This window comes from Trichomycterus rosablanca, chromosome 1 (assembly GCF_030014385.1).
Source record: "Trichomycterus rosablanca isolate fTriRos1 chromosome 1, fTriRos1.hap1, whole genome shotgun sequence".
NCBI lineage: Eukaryota > Metazoa > Chordata > Actinopteri > Siluriformes > Trichomycteridae > Trichomycterus > Trichomycterus rosablanca.
The window spans coordinates 18533689-18556487 of record NC_085988.1 but is presented as its reverse complement, the minus strand read 5'-3'; the positions used below and the strand labels follow the sequence as shown (position 1 = coordinate 18556487).

Below are 22799 nucleotides of genomic sequence, written 5' to 3'. Positions count from 1 at the left end.
TCTTGCTGAAATATCCATGGATTTCCCAGAAAGAGATGTCACATTGATGGCAACATGTGTCTCTTAAATTGTCTTTGCATCAATGGTACTATTACAAGGATGCCATGGGCATTGATGCACCTCCATACCATGACAGATGTTCGATGGAGATGTTTCTCCTTTCACTGATAACAGTCTGGATGATCCTTCCTTTTCGTCTCTGGCAAGGAAAACTTGATGTCTGTTTTTCCCATGCTGAAGCATGGACTCATCTGAACCCAGCATGCCTCCACTGTGTTTGGTCTATCTGAGATGTGCTCCGGCCCAGAAAACCTGTCAGTGTTACTGTATGGAATTGACATATGGCTTTCTTTTTGTATTGTAGAGTTTCAGGTTGCATTTCCTGATGCAGTGGTGGATTGTTAACTGACGATAGTTTTCTTAAGTATGGTATTCCTGAGCCGTGTCATGATTCCCAGATTCCTTGAACAATATTACACCGATCAGCCATAAAATTAAAACCACCTTCTTGGTTTTACACTCACTGTCCATTTTATCAGCTCCATTTACCATATAGAAGCACTTTGTAGTTCTACAATTACTGACTGTAGTCCATCTGTTTCTCTGCATGATTTGGTAGCCTGCTTTCATGCTGTTCTTCAATGGACTCTCCCAGGATCTCTCCCAGGACCACTACAGAGTAGGTGTTATTTAGGTGTTGGATCATTCTCAGCACTGCAATGACACTGACATGGTGGTGGTGTGTTAGTGTGTGTTGTGCTGGTATGAGTGGATCAGACACAGCAGCGCTTATGGAGTTTTTAAACACCTCAGCGTCACTGCTGGACTGAGAATAGTCCACCAACCAAAAATATCCAGCCAACAGCGCCCCGTGGGTAGCGTCCTGTGACCACTGATGAATGTCTAGAAGATGACCAACTCAAACAGCAGCAATAGATGAGCGACCGTCTCTGACTTTACATCTACAAGGTGGACCAACTAGGTAGGAGTGTCTAATAGAGTGGACAGTGAGTGGACACAGTGGTTAAAAACTCCAGCAGCGCTGCTGTGTCTGATCCACTCATACCAGCACAACACACACTAACACAGTGCTGAGAATGATCCACCACCTAAATAATACCTGCTCTGTGGTGGCCCTGTGGGGGTCCTGACCATTGAGGAACAGGGTGAAAGCAGGCTAAAACAGTATGTAGAGAAACAGACGGACTACAGTCAGTATACGGTAAGTGGAGCTGATAAAATGGACAGTGAGTGTAGAAATAAGGAGGTGGTTTTAATGTTATGGCTGATCAGTGTATTTATGGTAAATGGTGAAAGACCTACATTATTTGCAATCTTGCATTTACAAATGCCCTTTCTGCTCCATTCCACATTCTCAAATTTAAAAGTTTAGTCAGCCAATATAGTATAAATACAGTATAAGTCTAATTTTTGTGCTTTTGTCAATGAAATAAAGGTTCATTAGATTTAATAAATCACATTCTTATTTTTATTGCATTTAACAAAATGTCCCAACTTTTCTGGAAATAGGCTTTGCATGATTGTGAATGATGTTGAAAGATATATCTAAGATATTTATGGGGTATACTGTATATACAAAAATACAAAAAAACTTTCCATGTTTTCCTGAGTAGAAGCACTGGAACTCACGTTGGAAGTAGGGAGGTTGGAGCTGTACATCATCCGAGTACAATGGAAGGCAGCATTACTTGGGAACACTGAAGAGTAGCAGTCAGCCGTATTACCCCATCCATCAACAGAGATGAGGATTGTGTGAAATTCGGTCTGGGACGGGTCCACACATGACAGTTTGTTCAATCAATAATGATGATGATGTCCAACACATCCAGCCATATGGTTCAGAGCTGTCCTCCATGGAGAGATGTCCCAGTCACATTGTGTCGTTTCAGAATCTCCTACATAAGAGGGGTAATAAAAGTCTTGAGCCAATAGGACAGGGCGCTCCCTTGTGGCACATTTTCTTCTGCTCCAACAGTGACAAGAAATATTTAACAATAAAAGTTACCTGGTGTGTATTTACCCTGTTTTCCTTTTGTTTCCAAGCAAACTCATGTATTAAAGTAAGTCAAAATGAAACATATTGTGCTCTTTTACTACATTAGATAAAAACTAAAAAATCAATGCATGCTGTTAAATGATTAAACACAGATTAGGAACAGGAAACTAAGCCTTTAAAAGTAATCCCGAAAGCTTTCCAGATGCAAACAGAATAGGCTAAGTTAAAAATATAGTAAAAAACAAATCCTTAAATTATATGCAACACAAGCATAACTATTTGATTTACAAAGTAAGCAACAAATGACAAAATATATGCATTCAAACTCTGCGACAAGCCCCTGTCTTATGTGAGTGTAATAGTCTTTATCAGGTAGTGTAAGGACATAAAAGAGTAAGTCCTTACTGAAGTCTTTACCTTCATAAATGTTAGATTCAGAAAAAGGGCCGGAGTATTAATTATTTTTTTTGTTTACATTTTTTTGGTCCTTTATTCTCTCGAGTGCTGCTTAATGCACATAGTAGAGCCAGTAGACAACATTAAAGAAGGAGAAAACAGTAGGAAAAATCATCCTGGACCACTTGTCGATAGAGTTGACGTCAGACAGATCAGGAATGTTGACCTTCAGCTGTGAGGCATGTCTGCGTAGACGACTTTTCTTCTTCTCCAGACCGCCGGTGCCGTAATTGTGGCGGGCCAGTGCCGCCCGTCGATACTGCAGAGTGGAGCTGTCATAGGTCAGCATGGGCCCGCGGGGGTCACCTAGACCCCGGGAGAGATCGGCAGAACCCATCTCGTTCTTCAGCTCCACGGTCGTAAGTCGAATGTCGTCTGGATTCATCTGTTGGAGAGAGGTAGCTAGATGATGCACTTTTTAAAGTTAGATAAAACGTAATAATCAGAAGAATCAGAATAAATGTATAAAGGCTAAACAAATCTACAACATTATAATTAGCCTGAAAGCAAAGCATTTGTACAACCCCAAATCAGAAAAAGTTGGGACAGCATGGAAAATGTAAATAAAATAAAGATTCAGTGTTTCTTACATTTACTTTAACTTTTATTTGATTGCAGACAGTTTGAACCCAAGATATTTCATTTTTTGTCTCCGCAATTTCATTTCATTTATTAATATACCTCCATTCCTGCATTTCAGACCTGCAGCACCTTTCAAAAAAGTTGGGACAGGGACAATTTAGGGTTTGTACTGAGGTAAAAAAAATTCCAAACAGGTGATGTCAACAGGTGATTGTAATCCTGGTTTGGTACCAAACGCAGCATCCAATCAAGCAAATCTTTGATAAGCAAATATGTGAAAATGATTGAAATGTTTAAAAACAATGAACCTCAAAGAAAGATTGGAAGGGATTTGCATATTTCCTCCTCTACAGTGCATAATATCATTAAACCATTCAAGGAATCTGGAGGAATTTCAGTGCGTAAAGGCCAAGGGTGCAAGCTTAAGCTGAACACATGTGATCTTCGATCCCTCAGACGGCACTGCATCAAGAACCACCACTCAACAATAGCTGATATAACCACATGGGTGAGGGATTACTTTGGCAAACCTTTGTCAAGCACTACAATACAGAGTTACATGCACAAATGCCTCCTAAAACTTTACTGTGCAAAAAATAAGCCTTATGTTAACCATGTCCAGAAGTGGTTTCGACCTCTCTGGACTTGGAGGCATCTAGGATGGACCATCACACAGTGGAAACGTGTATTGTGGTCAGATGAATCAGAATACCAGGTCTGGACGCTGTGTGCTCCGGACCAAAGACGAAAAAGACCATCCTGACTGTAATCAGCAACAAGTCCAAAAGCCAGGGTCTGTCATGGTATGGGGTTGTGTCAGTGCCCTTGGCAAAGGTCATTTACACTTTTGTGATGGCAGCATTAATGCAGAAAAGTACATTGAGATCTTAGAGCAACATATGCTGCTTTCAAGACGTCATCTTTTCCAGGGACGTTCATGCATTTTTCAACAAGACAATGCAAAACCACATGCTGCACACATTACAAAGGCATGGCTGTGGAAGAAGAGACGAAAAATGAGACAATGACGACCCCGTACTGTTGTACATCTTAAGACGTGTTTGCAGGAAGAATGAGACAAAATAAAATCTGAAACACTAAATCACTTGGTCTCCTGGGTGCCAAAACGTCTTTTAAGTGTGGTGAAAAGGAATAGCTACATTACAAAGTGGTAAATGCTTTACTGTCCCAACTTTCTTTGGAATGTGATGCAGGCCTGAAATGCAGGAATGGATGTTTATTATTAAATGAAATGAAGTTGAGCAGATAAAACATGAAATATTTTAGGTTCATCCTGTCTGCAATGAAATAGTCAAAGTAAATGTAAGAAACTCTGTCCCGACCTTTTCTGATTTGGGGTTGTAGTATAAGTAGTCACTATTTCTATTATACAATCAACTAGTTGAACACATTTTCCCCTTTTATCTCCCAATTTAATGTTGCAACTTGCCCCACCCCCCACTCTCCCATCTGATTAAGGAGAGCCGGATAACCACACACCGCAGCCGCTTCTCATCACCTGTTAGTATTGGGTTCCAACATCAGCTGTATTGCGTACAGTGAGCCACACAATGCTCCATATGTTCACCCACCTTTCCCAATTCACAAGTCCCGGTGATTGCATATCTTAGTTGCAAGAGAACCCATTACACCTCCCCTCCCTCAAGCCCGGCCAATTGTTTGTGTGGATGCCTGGCAAGGCCAGTTGCTCTGCAAAGATTTAAACTCTTATAAGAACTCTGCGTCAGCTAAGCGCCTGGATGAAGCTGTCCTATTACCTGAAAAGCACTACATATCTTAGAACTATGAGGTACATGTAGCCAAGACAAGCCTATAGCTACCAGTTTAGTACTTACCTCAACTTACCTGTGTGTTGGATGGCCCTGAATTTACTATTCAATCTTATTTCATTAATAATACACACAATGCTACATATGCACATTCATTTTCCAAATTCAACCATGGCATGGTTAAAATTCTGTCAGCAAACAGAAACAATCAGGCAAAGAAATGCAAAGGAAAAGAGAACTCATGAAGGCAGAAGTCCTGAGGAGCAGTGAGGGTGGGGACTGCTGAGATGACTTTAGAAAACAGGCTGAAAGAAAGAAGCAAATGTACCACTGATCTCCACTAACCACCCTAAAATGCTTCTAATTTACTCTGCTAACAGAGACAGAAACGTCCTGCATCACTCCCCTCCTCTCCTAATGTGACTATTAGTCTTGCCATGAAGCTTTTAGCCTTTGTTGTGCTGTGACTTCTGAGTGAACCAGCAGAATGACGAATCCAAAATAGACCTTATCATTTTTTATCTTCTTTTGTCGTGATGCTTTTCTCATGCTGATTTAATGCACTTTAAAATGCTCAAACTGCTGCTGTTAACTGATCTCATACATTTCGAAAAGGGAGAACAGCATGATTGCTACATGATCCAAAACTAGAGTTAAAACTGCCACACACTCCAAAATAGTAAAAAAAAAAAACCTTGGCTTCCAAAAAAAAAGGAACACACCCAACTGAGACATTGCCAATTGCATTCATTAGCTGTCTTTAGGTCAGCTAGCAATTGAGCAAGTGAGGGCTAGTATGTGCTTCCTCTCAAATATGTGACCCAACTGGAAGATCTTTTCAAACCACTGGATATGCAAAGTACAGCTGAACACTTTTGGAGAGGGTATTTTTTTTTTATGCATCCAATTGCCCGATTGCGTCATGCTTCCTCTCCACCAATACCGATCCCCGCTCTGATTGAGGAGAACGAAGCTAACCCACGCCCCCTCCGACACATACATGCCGTATGCATCTTATCACCTACACGTTTACGAGTGCAGTGCAGCTCAGCGTTGTGTACGGAGAGACACACCCTGAGAGCACTCTTTTCTTAAGTCGCCATCGGCAGGCGCCATCAATCAGCCAGCAGAGGTCGTAATTGCACCAGTTATGAGAGAGAGACCCCATCTGGCTTAGTCCCGCCCATATGAACAACAGGCCAATCGTTGTTCATGTGGCCGCTCAGCCTAAGCCGGCAGGCAGAGCTGTGATTTGATATGATGTATTCGAGATCCCAGCTCTGGTTCCAACGTGTGTTTTTACCGCTGCGCCACCTGAGCAGCCTTTTGGAGAAGGTTAATAAGAAATGCCATTCTTACGTTTACATTTTTGGCATTTACCAGATGCTTTTATCCAAAGCGACTTACAGTACACATTGTCTAAGCAATTGAAGGTTAAGGGCCTTGCTCAAGGGCCCAACAGTGACAACCTGGCAGTGGTGGGGTTTGAACCAGCGACCCTTTGATTACTAGTCCAGTACCTTAACTCCTGGTCTTGGATAGCTTTGGTGTTCCATTACTGAGGATGGACCTTATGATCTCTCTATGAAAGAGGAAGTGGTTTAATGCCACCCAGAAGCTTCAAGAATTGATTTACATTGTGTACATAGAGCTAATGGTAACAGTAGAGGTTAACTCTGAATTAGGGCTGTCAAACGATTAAAATTTTTAATCGCGATTAATCTCAGAATTTCTTATAGTTAATCGCGATTAATCGCATTAAAAAAATTCTGTGTAAATGTTATAGAAAACAAGGATTTTTAAGTGAAATGTTACCATTAAAATGGTGAACACATTTTATGCTAAATGTACTTATGTTAAAAACTGCTGGGACAAGAGAAAACTGTAAGGGAGTTTTATTCACTCACATACTAGGCAGTAATGCTATCCAGCAGAGACCCTTGACTTCGTATATATGTCAGATTGTAGGTTAAAATTTCTCCATCAGCAAACATTGTAGATCAGCGGTGCTTTAGGTGGGATAAGGCGTAGTTATTGTAACAGACTTTTCTGTGGTTGTATCGTGACAATGGTTTGATGGACGTTTCTACATGAAGTGAGTGTGTTTTGACCCTTTGGGGCTTCCATAGTTCATGTAATAGCATGCTTGGCTAACGCGATGACTCTCGGTACCTTAACAGAAGAAGTTAATAAAAGTGTTCTGCTTCCGACAACTTGTGAATATAGCGTGTATTTATTTATTTATTAAGCGAGTGCATCACTACGACACTCGGTTACATTATGATAACAAACCGCAAATGAAACAAACGGTGGCAAGTTCGCCCCACACTTTGAGAAACATGAACTACGGATGACTCGCAGGGCCAAATAGAATTTGCGTTAACGGCACTATTTTTTTTTATCGCGTTAAATTGAGATTGCGTTAATGCGTTATTATCGCGTTAACTTACTCTGAATCCAAACAAACCTCCTTCCTTCAGTGGTTCCCTTTAAACCTACAAAACACCTGCTCGCACATTGCCTACACTTGAACTCTTGAATGCTAGTCCAAAAGGGGAAGTGGGGTGCTTCAGGCAAGTAGAGAGAGTTTTGGGTGGGTGGAACAGAAAGAGACCAGAGTCCAAATATCTACCACAACTTTAAAGTGTCGTTAAAAAAGTCCTATAATTTCGCCCTCTGGTGTTGAGTCTAGGAATAGCCAATCTTGGCAATATTACCGCTATAAAGACATGTCCTGATGCACCTCTAGATTAAAACAATCTGAAGACCCTTGTATGACCTAAGTAAAACAAAGATTTGTATGTAGTCAAAGATGGACATGCTTACTAGGAAGGAGCTTTAGGTGCAAACAGCAACTCAAATAACAAAAAAAGGGAGTGGGAATGGTGAAAATGGTGATGGCTACCGACACTATTCGAAGCCAACCAAATTAAATTGATGGATTAAGAAACATGACTGGAATAATAATATTGCTTATACACTGATCAGCCATAACATTAAAACCACCTTTTATCAGCTCTACTTACCACATAGAAGCACTTTGTAGTTCTACAATTACTGACTGTAGTCCATCTGTTTCTATGCATGCTTTGTTAGCCCCCTTTCATGCTGTTCTTCAATGGTCAGGACTCTCCCAGGACCACTACAGAGCAGGTATTATTTGGGTGGTAAATCATTTTCAGCACTCTAGTGACACTGACATGGTGGTGGTGTGTTAGTGTTTGTTGTGCTGGTATGAGTGGATCAGACACAGCAGTGCTGCTGGAGTTTTTAAACACCTCACTGTCACTGCTGGACTGAGAATAGTCCACCAATCAAAACTATCCAGCCAACACCGCCCCATGGGCAGCGTCCTGTGACCACCGATGAAGGTCTAGAAGATGAACAACTCAAACAGCAGCAATAGATGAGCGATCGTCTCTGACTTTACATCTACAAGGTGGACCAACTAGGTAGGAGTGTCTAATAGAGTGGACAGTGAGTGGACACGGTATTTAAAAACTCCAGCAGCGCTGCTGTGTCTGATCCACTCATACCAGCACAACACACACTAACACACCACCACCATGTCAGTGTCACTGCAGAGCTGAGAATGATCCACTGCTTAAATAATACCTGCTCTGTGGTGGTCCTGTGGGGGTCCTGACCATTGAAGAACAGGGTGAAAGCAGGCTAAAAAAGCATGCAGAGATGGACAACACTCAGTAATTGTAGAACTACAAAGTGCTCCTATATGGTAAGTGGAGCTGATAAAATAGACAGTGAGTGTAGAAACAAGGTGGTGGTTTTAATGTTATGGCTGATCAGTGTATATCGGTGAAGATCCATTTTTTTATTTCCAGTCGAGAGGGCAGTACCTTAAGTCTTTGCTCGCCTAGTCCTAATGCAGCATCGTCGGCAAAGATAGGATCCCACATCGAGTCATACACGTCAATATCCCTCTGTTTCATTCTGGCATACAGTGCATCGTCTCTCTGAACTACATTTCCCACCATCCACTGCAAGTACACAAAATCAGCACTGTTACTTTGGGAAATGGTGGTTTGTGATACTTCTAGATAAAAGTAGATAAAAAAAATGGGAGATATAAAAAGAGAAGGCTTTTGGCACATTAAGCGACTGGTCTGACACCCTGCTAAGAGATGACTTTTGCTCAGGGAGAGTGCAAGGTCACCTTTCATTGCTACCAAAACTCTACTCTGATCTGCCAGAGAGAAAAAATTGTTCTTTGCAGGGCGAGTATCCATCATACCTGGGTTGATCGATAAACCTAAGTCAGTGGAAAAAAAGTTGAATTTCCAGACGTTGTAGAAAAACCTAAAGTCCACTGATCCTGAAATAAACACAGCTACCAGTCATAACAAATAACCTAGGTCAAAATAACAAACCAGCTTCTGAAGAGAAACAGCTCCTCTTAATAAAAACATAACCTTTAGTTTATATTTTAGACATTTCATCAAATGCTGGGCAATACGACAGTGTATCTTATGGTGTATCATGAAACGATAATATAGATTTTGTTCATAATATTGATCTAGTTGAACGAAGCTGAATATGAATTTTAAACTTGTATCTACATTTTTATTCTTTCTCCTGTTTTTTGTACATTAAATGTGGTTTTTAGTTTGTTCATTGGGGTAACTGCTTCATCCTGGCCAGGGTTGCATTGGGTCTGGTGTGAGTACCTGTATGAAGCCCTGTCAAACACAAAGACAGCATGCTACACTGCTCACAGTGACCGAAGGAAAGGGAGAAATTCTATTAAATCTAATTACATTACATTACAACAATTAAAATCTTTACAACCATGGTGTTTGGTTCTGTCTGGTATTTAGTAAGTAAACATAAAACTATGGGCCTGTTCGAAAACCTAGTGAGCTGCCTTGCTGTCTAACTGCCTACATAGGCAGCTGCCTAAGTAGAGAGGATTCTAATAAGTCATCGACTTACACTGATCAGCCATAACATTAAAACCACCTACTTGTTCCATTTTATCAGCTCCACTTACCATATAGAAGCACTTTGTAGGTCTGCAATTACTGACTGTAGTCCATCTGTTTCTCTACATATGTTTTTAGCCTGCTTTTACCCTGTTCTTCAATGGTCAGGACCCCCACAGGACCACTATAGAGCAGGTATTATTTAGGTGGTGGATTGCTAATTAATGACCCACCACCTAAATAATACCTGCTCTGTGGTGGTCCTGTGGGGGTCCTGGCCATTGAAGAACAGCATGAAAGAGGGCTAACAAAGCATGCAGAGAAACAGATGAACTACAGTCAGTAATTGTAGAACTACATAGTGCTCATATATGGTAAGTGGAGTTGATAAAATGGACAGTGAGTGTAGAAACCAGGAGGTGGTTTTAATGTTATGGCTGATCAGTGTATAAGTCAGGTTATTCAAACGCGCTACTTAGACAGCGGTTTTATCATTTTTCGTGACACTTACTAAGCTAACACAGTTAGCCTCATGCCATTCAAACCAATAGGATGAGGTGGCACAATGCACTAGCATGTGAACTAACATCTTCCTCCGTGTACCGAAAATGGTTAAATTCGCTGACAAGCCTGAATTTGTAAATAAATGACACGTGCACATTTATACAAATTAAAAATCAATGATAATTTATTTACGTTTCCCTGCATCCGCCCGCCATATTTTTAATTTTTTGTGAGAAAAGTTGTGCTGCACTGAATGCTGGGATTGCCTTCACCACTAAGGCAGCAACAGATGCTCCCTTGTTATCAGTGATGGCATAGTTACCTTTAAAAAGTAACTTAGTTACTTTATTGATTACTTGATTTTAAAAGTAACAAAGTTAGATTACAAGTTACTTTATTAGTTACATTCAGCAGCTGCCGTAATGCAACTGGAGCTGCGTAGGCGATTGAAGCGGAATAAGAAACAAGAAAGACGCGGAAAACGGAGATAAATAAAATACAATTTTTAGAGAGAAATAAATAACAAAAAGACGATAAATATCCAAAATTTTGGCGAGTGGAGTTTGTAATGAGTCTGTAACTATGGTGATATTACGTCATCACGTCCCCACGTGTAGTACGTAGCGGTGTTGTGTGCATACTGCACACTTCTGTACTGAAAGTATGTACTTCTTAGTGCATACTTCCTCCAATCTAGTACGTACTCTGTAAGTATGCGATTTCGGACGCAGCTCGTGACTTAATTGTCGCATAGGCCAGACGTCACTCCCCGAGTTGCAAAAATAGTAACGCACAGTAACTTGGATAAGTAACTTTAATCTGATTACTGGATTGGAAATAGTAACTCGTTAAATTACTTGTTACTGAAAAATTTGGTCAGATTAGAGTAACGCGTTTCTAAGTAACACGTTACTGACATCAGTGCTTGTTATTCAGGCAAAATACCGATCAGATTTAAGGTGCCTGCCTTACTAGGCAGCATTTTAAGGCATCTAAGAATTCAAACAGCCTTTTTTTCGGGAGCGCTTGTAGGATGATGTAAATGCTGTTTATGTAGAGAGCTCACTAGGTTTTCGAACACACCCTATGATACACCCTTTATCTTTAAAGCAGGGCCATACTTATAGCTACATTGCTAATATTCCATTTTACTTCCATAAAATTAGGACTGCCAATCTGTCACTTGAATCCCTTGATCAATAACAGTTTAACCATCTCGCTATTCATCATAAATCTCAAGATTTAAGTCTTAGGATAATGAAACTAAGCACCACGTATTGCCTTACTACTGTGAAAGATGCCACCCTTAGACTGCTGTATGTTTATTAAGCAGTGATCATCACTACTTAGCTGTTGCTAACCAGAACGATCTTAAAGCAGTGTCAATTTTGATTTGTTAAGAACAGAAGTCAACCCTCTGTGCCTTCAGTTACATTAATCATGGGTCTTGTAGCACTTTTCTTAAAAAACGAACTGCAGTTCTGCCTATTGAAACGGCTTATTGGTGTGGCTAAGTGGTGGTCATTATTTAGTTCACTAATGCTATTTAAATCAGTTACAATGATTTCATATCGCCCAGCACTGTGTATTCCTCACAATACTTTAGGTACAATGTTAGGATATTTTCAAGATTTTGCCCAGCATACCTTGTTTGGATCATGTCGTAGTTTCTCATTGTTGGCGACAGCTGCCTTCTCTGCTTCCTTCTTCTGCCTCTGAGGGCCTTGTCCAAAGAAGATGTAGTTGACAAAGGCGTACTCGAGCAGGGCGAGGAAGACAAAGACGAAGCAGCACATCAGGTACATGTCGATAGCCTTTACGTAGGGGATCTTGGGAAGGGTCTCTCGCAAGTGGGTGTTAATGGTGGTCATGGTCAGCACCGTGGTAATACCTGCAGATCAAATGTAGGATCATATTATAGCAATGCGTTTCAGGAGTAGGGAATGACAATTTTGTCAGGTTCGGTGCACATTACAAACACATACACTGATCAGCCATAACATTAAAACCACCTCCTTGTTTCTACACTCACTGTCCATTTTATCAGCTCCACTTACCATATAGAAGCACTTTGTAGTTCTATAATTACTGACTGTAGTCCATCTGTTTCTCTACATACTTTTTTAGCCTGCTTTCACTCTGTTCTTCAATGGTCAGGACCTCCACAGGACCACCACAGAGCAGGTTTTATTTAGGTGGTGGATCATTCTCAGCTCTGCAGTGACACTGACATGGTGGTGGTGTGTTGGTGTGTGTTGTGCTGGTATGAGTGGATCAGACACAGCAGTGCTGCTGGAGAGTTTTTAAATACCGTGTCCACTCACTGTCCACTCTGTTAGACACTCCTACCTAGCTGGTGCACCTTGTAGATGTAAAGTCAGAGACGATCACTCATCTATTGCTGCTGTTTGAGTTGGTCATCTTCTAGACCTTCATCAGTGGTCTCAGGACGCTTTCCACAGGGTGCTGTTGGCTGGATATTTTTGGTTGGTGGACTATTCTCAGTCCAGCAGTGACAGTGAGGTGTTTAAAAACTCCATCAACGCTGCTGTGTCTTATCCACTCATACCAGCACAACACACACTAACACACCACCACCATGTCATTGTCACTTCAGTGCTCTGAATGATCCACCACCCAAATAATACCTACTCTGTAGTGGTCCTGGGAGAGTCCTGACCATTGAAGAACAGCATGAAAGGGGGCTAACAAAGCATGCAGAGAAACAGATGGACTACAGTCAGTAATTGTAGAACTACAAAGTGCTTCTATATGGTAAGTGGAGCTGATAAAATGGACAGTGAGTGCAGAAACAAGAAGGTGGTTTTAATGTTATGGCTGATCAGTGTATTTGTAGCCTATATTTGTAGGGATGTTGTAGCCTAGTGGGTAAGGTACGGGACAAGTAATCAGAAGGTTGCTGGTTTAAGCCCCACCACTGCCAGGTTGCCCCTGTTGGGCCCTTGAGCAAGGCCCTTAACCCTCAATTGCTTAGACTGTATACTGTCACAGTACTGTAAGTCGCTTTGGATAAAAGCATCTGCTAAATGCCAAAAATGTAAATGTAAATCCTAGAAACTGTCTTTTAGCATTGTAATGACCCAAAGCAACAGTATGGTGGTTTAAAAGTAAGTATATCTAGTTTAGTGGCCCAGTACATCTGCATTGCTGTACATTAAGGCCAAGACTTCATATTTTGTTAATAGAAATGGGCCAAAATGTATCCCTTAGTAAAGCTAACTAACACGGTGGGTAGCACTGTCGTCTCACAGCAAGAAGGTCCTGGGTTCGATCCCCAGGCGGGGTGGTCTGGGTCCTTTCTGTGTGGAGTTTGCATGTTCTCCCAGTGTCTGCGTGGGTTTCCTCCGGGAGCTCCGGTTTCCTCCCACAGTCCAAAAAGATGCAGTCAGGTTAATGGGAGACACTGAATTACCCTATAGGTGAATGGGTGTGTGTGTATGTGTGTCTGCCCTGCGTTGGACTGGCGCCCCGTCCAGGGTGTTACTGTGTGCCTTGCACCCATTGAAAAGCTGGGATAGGCTCCAGCACCCCGCAACCCTAACTGGATAAGCGGTTAGGAAAGTAAGTGAGTGTATTATTTTAGTTTTATAATGGTCAATTTTATTTATGTATTTTATTAAGATAATGAATTCCTGATTAAGGTTCATAATCCATCCAGTGAAAACCCCACGCTGTGACAATCATTTATCTGGACAAAAGGGCATGAATACTTATGTGAAGTCATTTCATTAGCATGCCAGCAGCATTGTGTGCAGTAGAACAGAGTGATTGAAATCAGTGAAGGACAGCAGTATAATTTATCACTGTAGCATCTATTCAGTCCTATATCACAGTTATGAGAAAGATTAGTGATAGTGCAACCTGAAGCACAGGGGAGTGTCTTATTACACGATATTAAATAACCTTCCTCCAGGCAAACTTTATACGTACAAACTGTCATCGTTTGTCATCTTCAAACACTGTAAGATAAATCCATAGATCAACCTTATGACAACGGCTGTCTAATAAAAGACACTGAAACGATCCCATGTGCTTCTCTAACTGCTGAGATTCACTGTTTCCCTGTCACATGGCAAACACACATCCTGTATTTATTTCAATTATCTCTGACCATCTGGGTATATTACTTACCCAGCAGTCCACCTCAGTTTTTCACAGAACCTCATTTTTAAAATCCCCATGAACTAAAAACTTGATTTTAAGTGTTTTTCTCTTTGTAAGTGTTTAATTCCGAAATGTTAAAATTGCTTTATGTGAGAGGACAAAAGTCTTGACTTCCTGGATGCCCTCCTGTTGTCTTGGACTCATATCTGTGCTTACATTTGTCATTGGTCTCAAAAAGACCCAAGCGATGTAAAGCTCACTTGCCTTTAGACTTAAGCTTTTAATTTATGGCAGATCAGTGTTTTGGTTGTTCTTAGATCTTAGATCTGACCATCCAGATAAATTTCCTCTTGGCACAAGTTGACAGTTTGGGTTGTGTTCCTGACCTTGGTACAAGACCACCATTGATGAGCTTTTTTTTATATATTTATATACAGTATATATATTTTCTTTATGCATTTTCTCCCCTTTTTCTCCCTTTTTAGCGCGTCCAATTTTTTAGTGCATCATGCTTCCTCTCCACCAATGCCGATCTCTGCTCTGATCGAGGAGAACGAAGCTAACCCACGCCTCCCTCCAACACGTAGGCAGCAAGCCGTATGCATCTTATCACCTACACTTTGATGAGTGCAGTGCAGCTCAGCATTGTGTATGGAGAGACACACCCTGAGAGCACTCTTTTCTCATCTCTGTGCAGGTGCCATCAATCAGCCAGCAGAGGTCATAATTGCACCAGTCATGAGAGAGAGACCCTATCTGGCTTAGTCCCGCCCATCTGAACAACAGGCCAATTGTTGTCATGTGGTCCCTCAGCCGGCAAGGCAGAGCTGAGATTCGATTTATTTGAGACCTCGCTTTGGTTTCAGTGTGTGTTTTTACCACTGCGCCACCTGAGCGACGATGAGCTTTTTAATAAGTGTAGCCAAAGTATTCCTATTTATATTGGCAGATGAAAGTCACAAGCTGTGGTCAATCAGAATCACTAACATGACCATGCCTCAAAGTGTGTAAACTTTTAAAGTTAACTCTAGTTTGATGTTAAGCTTTATATAAAACCTATATAAACACGTTCTAACCCTGTTGCGGTACCATCTGGGTTACCTGTAGTTTGTATATTTTGGAAAGAAACATCAAAGTACTTAAGGTATGACAGTGTTTGTTTGTGTGTTTATTAGGATTTTAACGTCATGTTTTACACTTTGGTTACATTCATGACAGGAATGGTAGTTACTCATTACACAAGGTTCATCAGTTCACAAGGTTATATCAAACACAGTCATGGACAATTTAGTGTCTCCAATTCACCTCACTTGCATGACTTTGGACTGTGGGAGGAAACCGGAGCTCCCGGAGTAAACCCACGCAGACACGGGGAGAACATGCAAACTCCACACAGAAAGGACCCGGACTGCCCCACCTGGGGATTGAACCCAGGACCTTCTTGCTGTGAGGTGACAGTGCTACCCACTTAGCCAGTATGACAGAGTATTATGAACCTTAAATGAGTCTAATATACACCAAAGTACTTTCTAATGTAAAACATATATGAACAAGGCACCCAGGTGGCACAGCAGGATATTCCACTAGCACACCAGCGGCAAGATTCTGAACTTCTCGGTTAGAAACTCGAAATTGCCACCGGTCAGCTGGGCGCCATCTAGGGGCGGGGGAGGCATGAGCAGGAAATATACCCTCCTCGAATGCAATCAAGGGATCCCCAGCAGCAGAAGACAAATTGACTACACTAAATCAGGAGAAAATGAAAGAAAATTCATAAATAAATAGAACATATATGAACAAAAGGTACAAAATATATGCCATTGAGTTTGAATCCCTGCTTCACTATTCAAACTCACTGTGGTACCCAGGCTAAATTGGTTGTGCTCATTGTTGGGGATGGTCAAACAAATTCCTCATTACTGCTGCAATTGCAGCCTCTACTGTCTGGACAAGGCGCCTGCATGAGAGATGGTTGATTAATGGATAGCAGTGTGAGACATTTACAATTCGTTTACATTTTCAGCATTTAGCAGACGCCTTTATCCAAAGCAACTTACATTACAGTTACAGTATACAGTCTGAGCAATTGAGTGTTAAGGACCTTGCTCAAGGACCCAATAGCAGAGACCTGGCAGTAGTGGGGCTTAAACCAGCAACCTTCTGATTACTAGTCCAGTATCTTAACTGTATGGATACACTCTGTATCCATTACTGCTCTTTGTGTGATCCCATCTCTAACAGGTGAAAAGAAGCGGTCGGAGGTCCGCAGTTGGGGTCTGCAGCAGCGGAATTACATTTGGCCTACTGGTACGACTCGAGTGGAAAAAAATGCAAAAATATGCAAAAATTTAATTTGAAAACCTGCCAAATTATCTGGTACACGATGAAAGATCATGCATAACATTATGGCCACCTCCTTGTTTCTACACTCACTGTCCATTTTATCAGCTCCACTTACCATATAGAAGCACTTTGTAGTTCTACAATTACTGACTGTAGTCCATCTGTTTCTTTACATGCTTTTTTAGCCCCTTTCACCCTGTTCTTCAATGGTCAGGACCCCCACAGGACCACCACAGAGCAGGTATTATTTAGGTGGTGGGTCATTCTCAGCACTGCAGTGACAATGACATGATGGTGGTGTGTTAGTGTGTGTTGTGCTGGTATGAGCACTCACTGTCCACTCTATTAGACACTCCTACCTAGTCAGAGACGATCGCTCATCTATTGCAGCTGCTTGAATTCTTCTGGACCTTCATTAGTGGTCACAGGATGCTGCCTACGGGGTGCTGTTGGCTGGATATTTTTGGTTGGTGGACTATTCTCAGTCCAACAGGGACAGTGAGGAACTTAAAAACTCCATCAGCGCAGCTGTGTCTAATACCTGCTCTGTGGTGGTCCTGACCATTGAAGAACAGGGTAAAAGCAGGTTTAAAAAAGGTATGTAGAGAAACAGATGGACTACAGTCAGTAATTGTAGAACTACAAAGTGCTTTTATATGGTAAGTGAAGCTGATAAAATGGACAGTGAGTGTAGAAACAAGGAGGTGGTCATAATGTTATGCCTAATCAGTGTAAACTTTTACAAATAGTTACATCAGACAGACAAACATGCTTATCCTTTTAAAAGAAATCCTGTTTACTTTAAGTTAGACAGATAAAGAATGAACATACACAATATGGCCAAAAGTATGTGGACACCACTCCTAATAAGTGAATTCAAATGTTTCAAACATACCTACTGTTAACTTCATGAAATCAATTTTTTTAAATAAATTAAATGCTTTCAACTTTACAACAGTTTTTAGAATGGTGGGCAGTTGTAGCCTAGTGGTTAAGGTACTGGACTAGTAAGCAGAAGGTTGCTGGTTCAAACCCCACCACTAACAGGTTGCCACTGTTGGGCCCTTAAACACGGCCCTTAACCCTCAATTGGTTAGACTGTATATTGGAAGTCACTTTGAATGAAAGCGTCTGCTAAATCCCAAAAATGTAAATGGTGCCCATGTCCACAATGAGGTTCATAAAGACTCAGATTGACCAGTTTGGTGTGAAAGAACTTCAGAGCCCTGACCTCAATACCACTGAACATCTTTGGGATGAACTGTAACGTTAACTGTTAGCCATACCTTCCAGTCCATCATTATTGTCTGACCTAGCAAAAGCTCTTTTAATCGAATAGGCACAAATTCCCACAGATTCCCATAAATTCTAAAAATCATGTGGAAAGCCTTCCAAAAACAGTGGAGGCTGTTATAGCTGCAAAGGGATGTAAGAGAAAGAAATAGCTCTTAAATAGACATACTGTATAGACAGCAGGAAATGGAGACAGGATGAGCCAATCCAAGAGGAAAGAAACAGTAACTAAATGAGACAGCATGACAGACTGCAACAAGAGAAACCGAGAGCGCTCAGGTGGCGCAGTGGTAAAAACACACGCCAGCACACCAGAGCTGGGATCTTGAATACATCGAGTGGCCACATGATTGGCCTGTTGTTCAAATAGGGGTGGGGTATTAAGCTGGATAGGGACTCCTAGTAACTGATGCGACTGCAACCTTTGCTGGTTGATTGAAGGCGTTCAGGGTGCGTTCAGGGTGTGTCTCTACGTACACAAGGCTGATTCGCATATATGCACTCGCCTAGTGTGGGTAACAAAATGCATACGGCTGCTGCCCACGTGTCAGAGGGTTAGCTTAGTTCTCAAATCTGAGCGGGGGTTCGGCATTAGTGGAGAGGAAGCATGACACAATCGGGCAATTGGGCGCGCTAAAAAGTCAGGAAAAAAAAGAGAGAAAATGCATAAACCAAAAATATATACACCGATCAGCCTTAACATTAAAACCACCTCTTTGTTTGTACACTCACTGTCCATTTTATCAGCTCCACTTACCATATAAAAGCACTTTGTAGTTCTACAGTTACTGACTGTAGTCCATCTGTTTCTCTGCATGCTTTGTTACCCCCTTTCATGCTGTTCTTCAATGGTCAGGACCCCCACAGGACCACTACAGAGCAGGTATTATTTAGGTGGTGGATCATTCTCAGCACTGCAGTGAAACTGACATGGTGGTGGTGTGTTAGTGGGTGTTGTGCTGGTATGAGTGGATTAGACACAGGAATGCTGCTGGAGTTTTTAAACACCTCACTGTCACTGCTGGACTGAGAATAGTCCACCAACCAAAAATATATCCAGCCTACAGCACCCCATGGGCAGCGTCCTGTGACCACTGATAAAGGTCTAGAAGATGACAAACTCAGACAGCAGCAATAGATGAGCGATCGTCTCTGACTTTACATCTACAAGGTGGACCAACTAGGTAGGAGTGTCTAATAGAGTGGACAGTGAGTGAACAAGGTATTTAAAAACTCCAGCAGCGCTGCTGTGTCTGATCCACTCATACCAGCACAACACACACTAACACACCACCACCATGTCAGTGTCACTGCAGTGCTAAGAATGATCACCTAAATAATACCTACTCTGTGGTGGTCCTGTGGGGGTCCTGACCATTGAAGAACAGCATGAAAGGGGGCTAACAAAGCATGCAGAGAAACAGATGGACTACAGTCAGTAATTGTAGAATTACAAAGTGCTACTATATGGTAAGTGGAGCTGATAAAATGGACAGTGAGTGTAGAAACAAGGAGGTGGTTTTAATGTTATGGCTGAGTATATATATATATATATATACTGTATATTTATATTTGTTTACCTGCCACATGTCCCTCAAGACAATCAAGCTAACTGTAACATGCACAACCAAATGCTAAACCACTAAATAAGGCTAATTCCGCCTGCTTCCGTCCCTAGTTTCAAAGAGACCACACTTTTTAGTGCAACGCAGCTCTATTATCCTGAAACCACACCAGTAGCAAGCGTCTCTGAACAGTTTGTCAACGTAATCAGAAGCAGAGATCAGATCAGCAGGGATCTGCTGATGTTGTAAGGCTGCTTTATTGAAGCCAGGTAATTTCTACACCCACGCGAGCCCAGGCACGATCTAATCTAGTTTAGGAATGAGGCTGGCGGTCACAAGGCGTGATACAAAGCATCCATGGTTGGAACTGTAGGCTAGTTTAGGCATCGTGTGCACATTAAATAAATTGTACTGGACTTTTGCCGGTCTATTGGCATCCCTGAGGTAATTTAATTGCCAACCTTTCGGCGGGTTGCAGGCAGCAGAACAGCTTTTATGGTGTATGAAACTGGGTTGTACATTTAATGACTAGTACATGCTATACCATTTTACCATTTATTTTCCTGAATGCACAACATTGTGACTTAACTCAAATAGTATGTCATCACAGCTCAGTGGAGCCTTTACAGCAGGTTTTATTGGCAAACAACAGTTTATGCAAGAAGTGACAGAAACATAATATGGCGAAGTGTATGTATAGAGCGCCTGACTAGGCAGGTGCCACCACTAAGATTTAAAACACTAGTCTCAATCTAGAGAACTATTCGCATGAGTCCACTGCACTTCCCTGAATGATTGATTCCCCACAGATGTGGTTGTCCCTCTAACAACTGCAAAGGTACTTCAACTTGTAAACATACAGTCATCTACTTAATGCAATCTCACTTACTAAAATACACTATATTATCACAGTGCAGTGAAAATATTCCTTTAAAGACTTTTAAGGGTGATAAAAAATTTGTCCACACCGCTCAGGTGGTGCAGCGGTAAAAAACACACTAGCACACCAGAGCTGGGATTTTGAATACATCATATCGAATCTCAGCTCTGCCCTCTGTCTGGGCGGTTGTTCAGGGTGGGATGAGTCGAACCTGGGTTCCTCATAACTGGTGCAATTGTGACCTCTGCTGGCTGATTGATGGCGCCAGAGTTGATGGAGTTGGGCAATAATGCTGATCAACGTGTGGCTCTCTGTGCGCAAGGCTGAGCTGCATATGAACTCGCCTCTTGCAGGTGAAAAGAGGCATGTGTTAGTTGCGAAGCTCCTCAGTCAGCAGTGGACGGTTGTATCGGTAAAGGTGAAGCATAACACAATCAGGGTAATTACGACTAGATTAGGGAGATAATTGAGGGGGACAATCTGAGAAAAAATACGAATTTGTCCACAATCCTATGCAAATCTTGTTAATTTACTGACACCTTCTTGTCAAGGTACAAACTAAACATGCCATTTAAAAAAAAAAAACACGATTTCTATTTGTTTGCTGAATTTAACATAGGGGAACAATTAGACATAAATACAATCCACATTTTTAGAAAAGTTGGCATTGTGGTAAATGAAATATCAATTTTATGCACAAATGCTGAGTTCTCTGAACCCAAGCTCATCTTAGATGGAACAAAAGACAGTAGAGAAGTGTGCTGTGGTCAGATGAGTCAACATTTCAGTTTGTGTTTGGATTTCGAGTTCTTCTTGCAAAAGACGTAAAGGACCATCCAGGCTGTTATCAGTGAAAGGTGCACAAGCCTGCATCCGACATGGTATGGGAGTGCATCAACTTTAATGGAATGTGTGACTTGCATAAGTGAAAAGAGACACATACTGCCATTAAGGCAATGTGTTTTCCAGGGAAGTCCATAATTATTTCAGCAAGAGTGCATGTGCTTGAGGGGCTTGCCTGCAGTCCAGTCCAGATCTTTCTCCTACTGGCAGAAATTCCACTTGCAAACTGTAACTGTAGTATACTCAATTTTAAATGAACACACTAGTAAACATGCATCTGTTTAAACAAATTTTAAATGTATATATATAAATTTACACCAACGAGGCATAACATTATGACTAGGTAAAGTGAATAACACTGATTATCTCTTCATCACAGCACCTGTTAGTGGGTGGGATATATTAGGCAGCAAGTGAACATTTTATCCTCAAAGTTGATGTGTTAGAAGCAGGAAAAATGAACAAGTGTAAGGATTTGAGCGAGTTTGACAAGGGCCAAATTGTGATGGCTAGACGACTGGGTCAGAACATCTCCAAAACTGCAGCTCTTGTGGGGTGTTCCCGGTCTGCAGCGGTCAGTATCTATCAAAAGTGGTCCGAGGAAGGAACAGTGGTAAACCAGCGACAGGGTCAAGGCTCACTGATGCACGTGGGGAGCGAAGGCTGGCCCGTGTGGTCCGATCCAACAGACGAGCTTCTGTAGCTCAAATTGCTGAAGAAGTTAATGCTGGTTCTGACAGAAAGGTGTCAGAGTCCATGCCTCGACTGGTCAGGGCTGTTTTGGCAGCAAAAAAGAGACCAACACAATATTAGGAAGGTGGTCATAATGTTATGCCTCATTGGTGTATAATTAAGCTGGTCAGTAAAACATTGGAAATAATTTCTTTATACTTTTATCAGGTAAATAAAGGCTCAAGTGATTGAAGAAATCACAGATTCCTCTGTTTTATTACTTTATACAAAATGTAAAAATCATTAACTGTACTATACATTTAGCTACATACTATTATGTGTGTTTATAATGGAAGTTGTTTATAATGGAAGTCTGCCTTTGCTTAACTACTAAGTAATGGGTAAATTGCTAACTGTGCCTTTTGAATGAAAGTCTTCCAATCCTGGTCCAAACATGCATATGCACATGACCTTTGCACATGAATTTGGCATTTTATACCCTGTTGTGATACCATTCAGTGTGCAGCCATCATGTCCTCAAGACATCTGGGACTGGAGTCCGAGTCGCACGTAAGTCGCACACACAGCGACTTCGGACTTGACTCAGACTCGTTTCATATGACTCAGACTCGACTCATGACTCATAAACAACAAGAGTCCCTAGCGTCAGCATGTGTTAACAGTAGTTACATGTGACAAGCGCACATGATGAAGCGTCGCTTCCTACTCCCTACACAGTTTGAAGTTCACTTCATTTGAACATTTTTGTTACCTTTGGATTGGAATCTC

The 22799-nt window shown here is 41.5% G+C and overlaps 1 protein-coding gene across 2 annotated transcripts in view; it reads right to left on the bottom strand.

The window, feature by feature from the left end:
• Positions 1 to 2510: 2510 nt before the first annotated feature.
• The window catches only part of gabrb2a (gamma-aminobutyric acid type A receptor subunit beta2a), a 140437-nt gene continuing 120148 nt past the window's right edge, over positions 2511 to 22799 (bottom strand). For both annotated transcript variants that reach the window (XM_063000520.1, XM_063000528.1), the window contains exons 8-10: positions 11936 to 12180; positions 8703 to 8843; positions 2511 to 2858 (exon numbers count right to left, since the gene is read on the bottom strand). In XM_063000520.1, the coding sequence (XP_062856590.1) occupies positions 2526 to 2858; positions 8703 to 8843; positions 11936 to 12180 (719 nt within the window). In that variant the 3' untranslated portion in view covers positions 2511 to 2525. The remainder of the gene's footprint in view (positions 2859 to 8702; positions 8844 to 11935; positions 12181 to 22799) is intronic.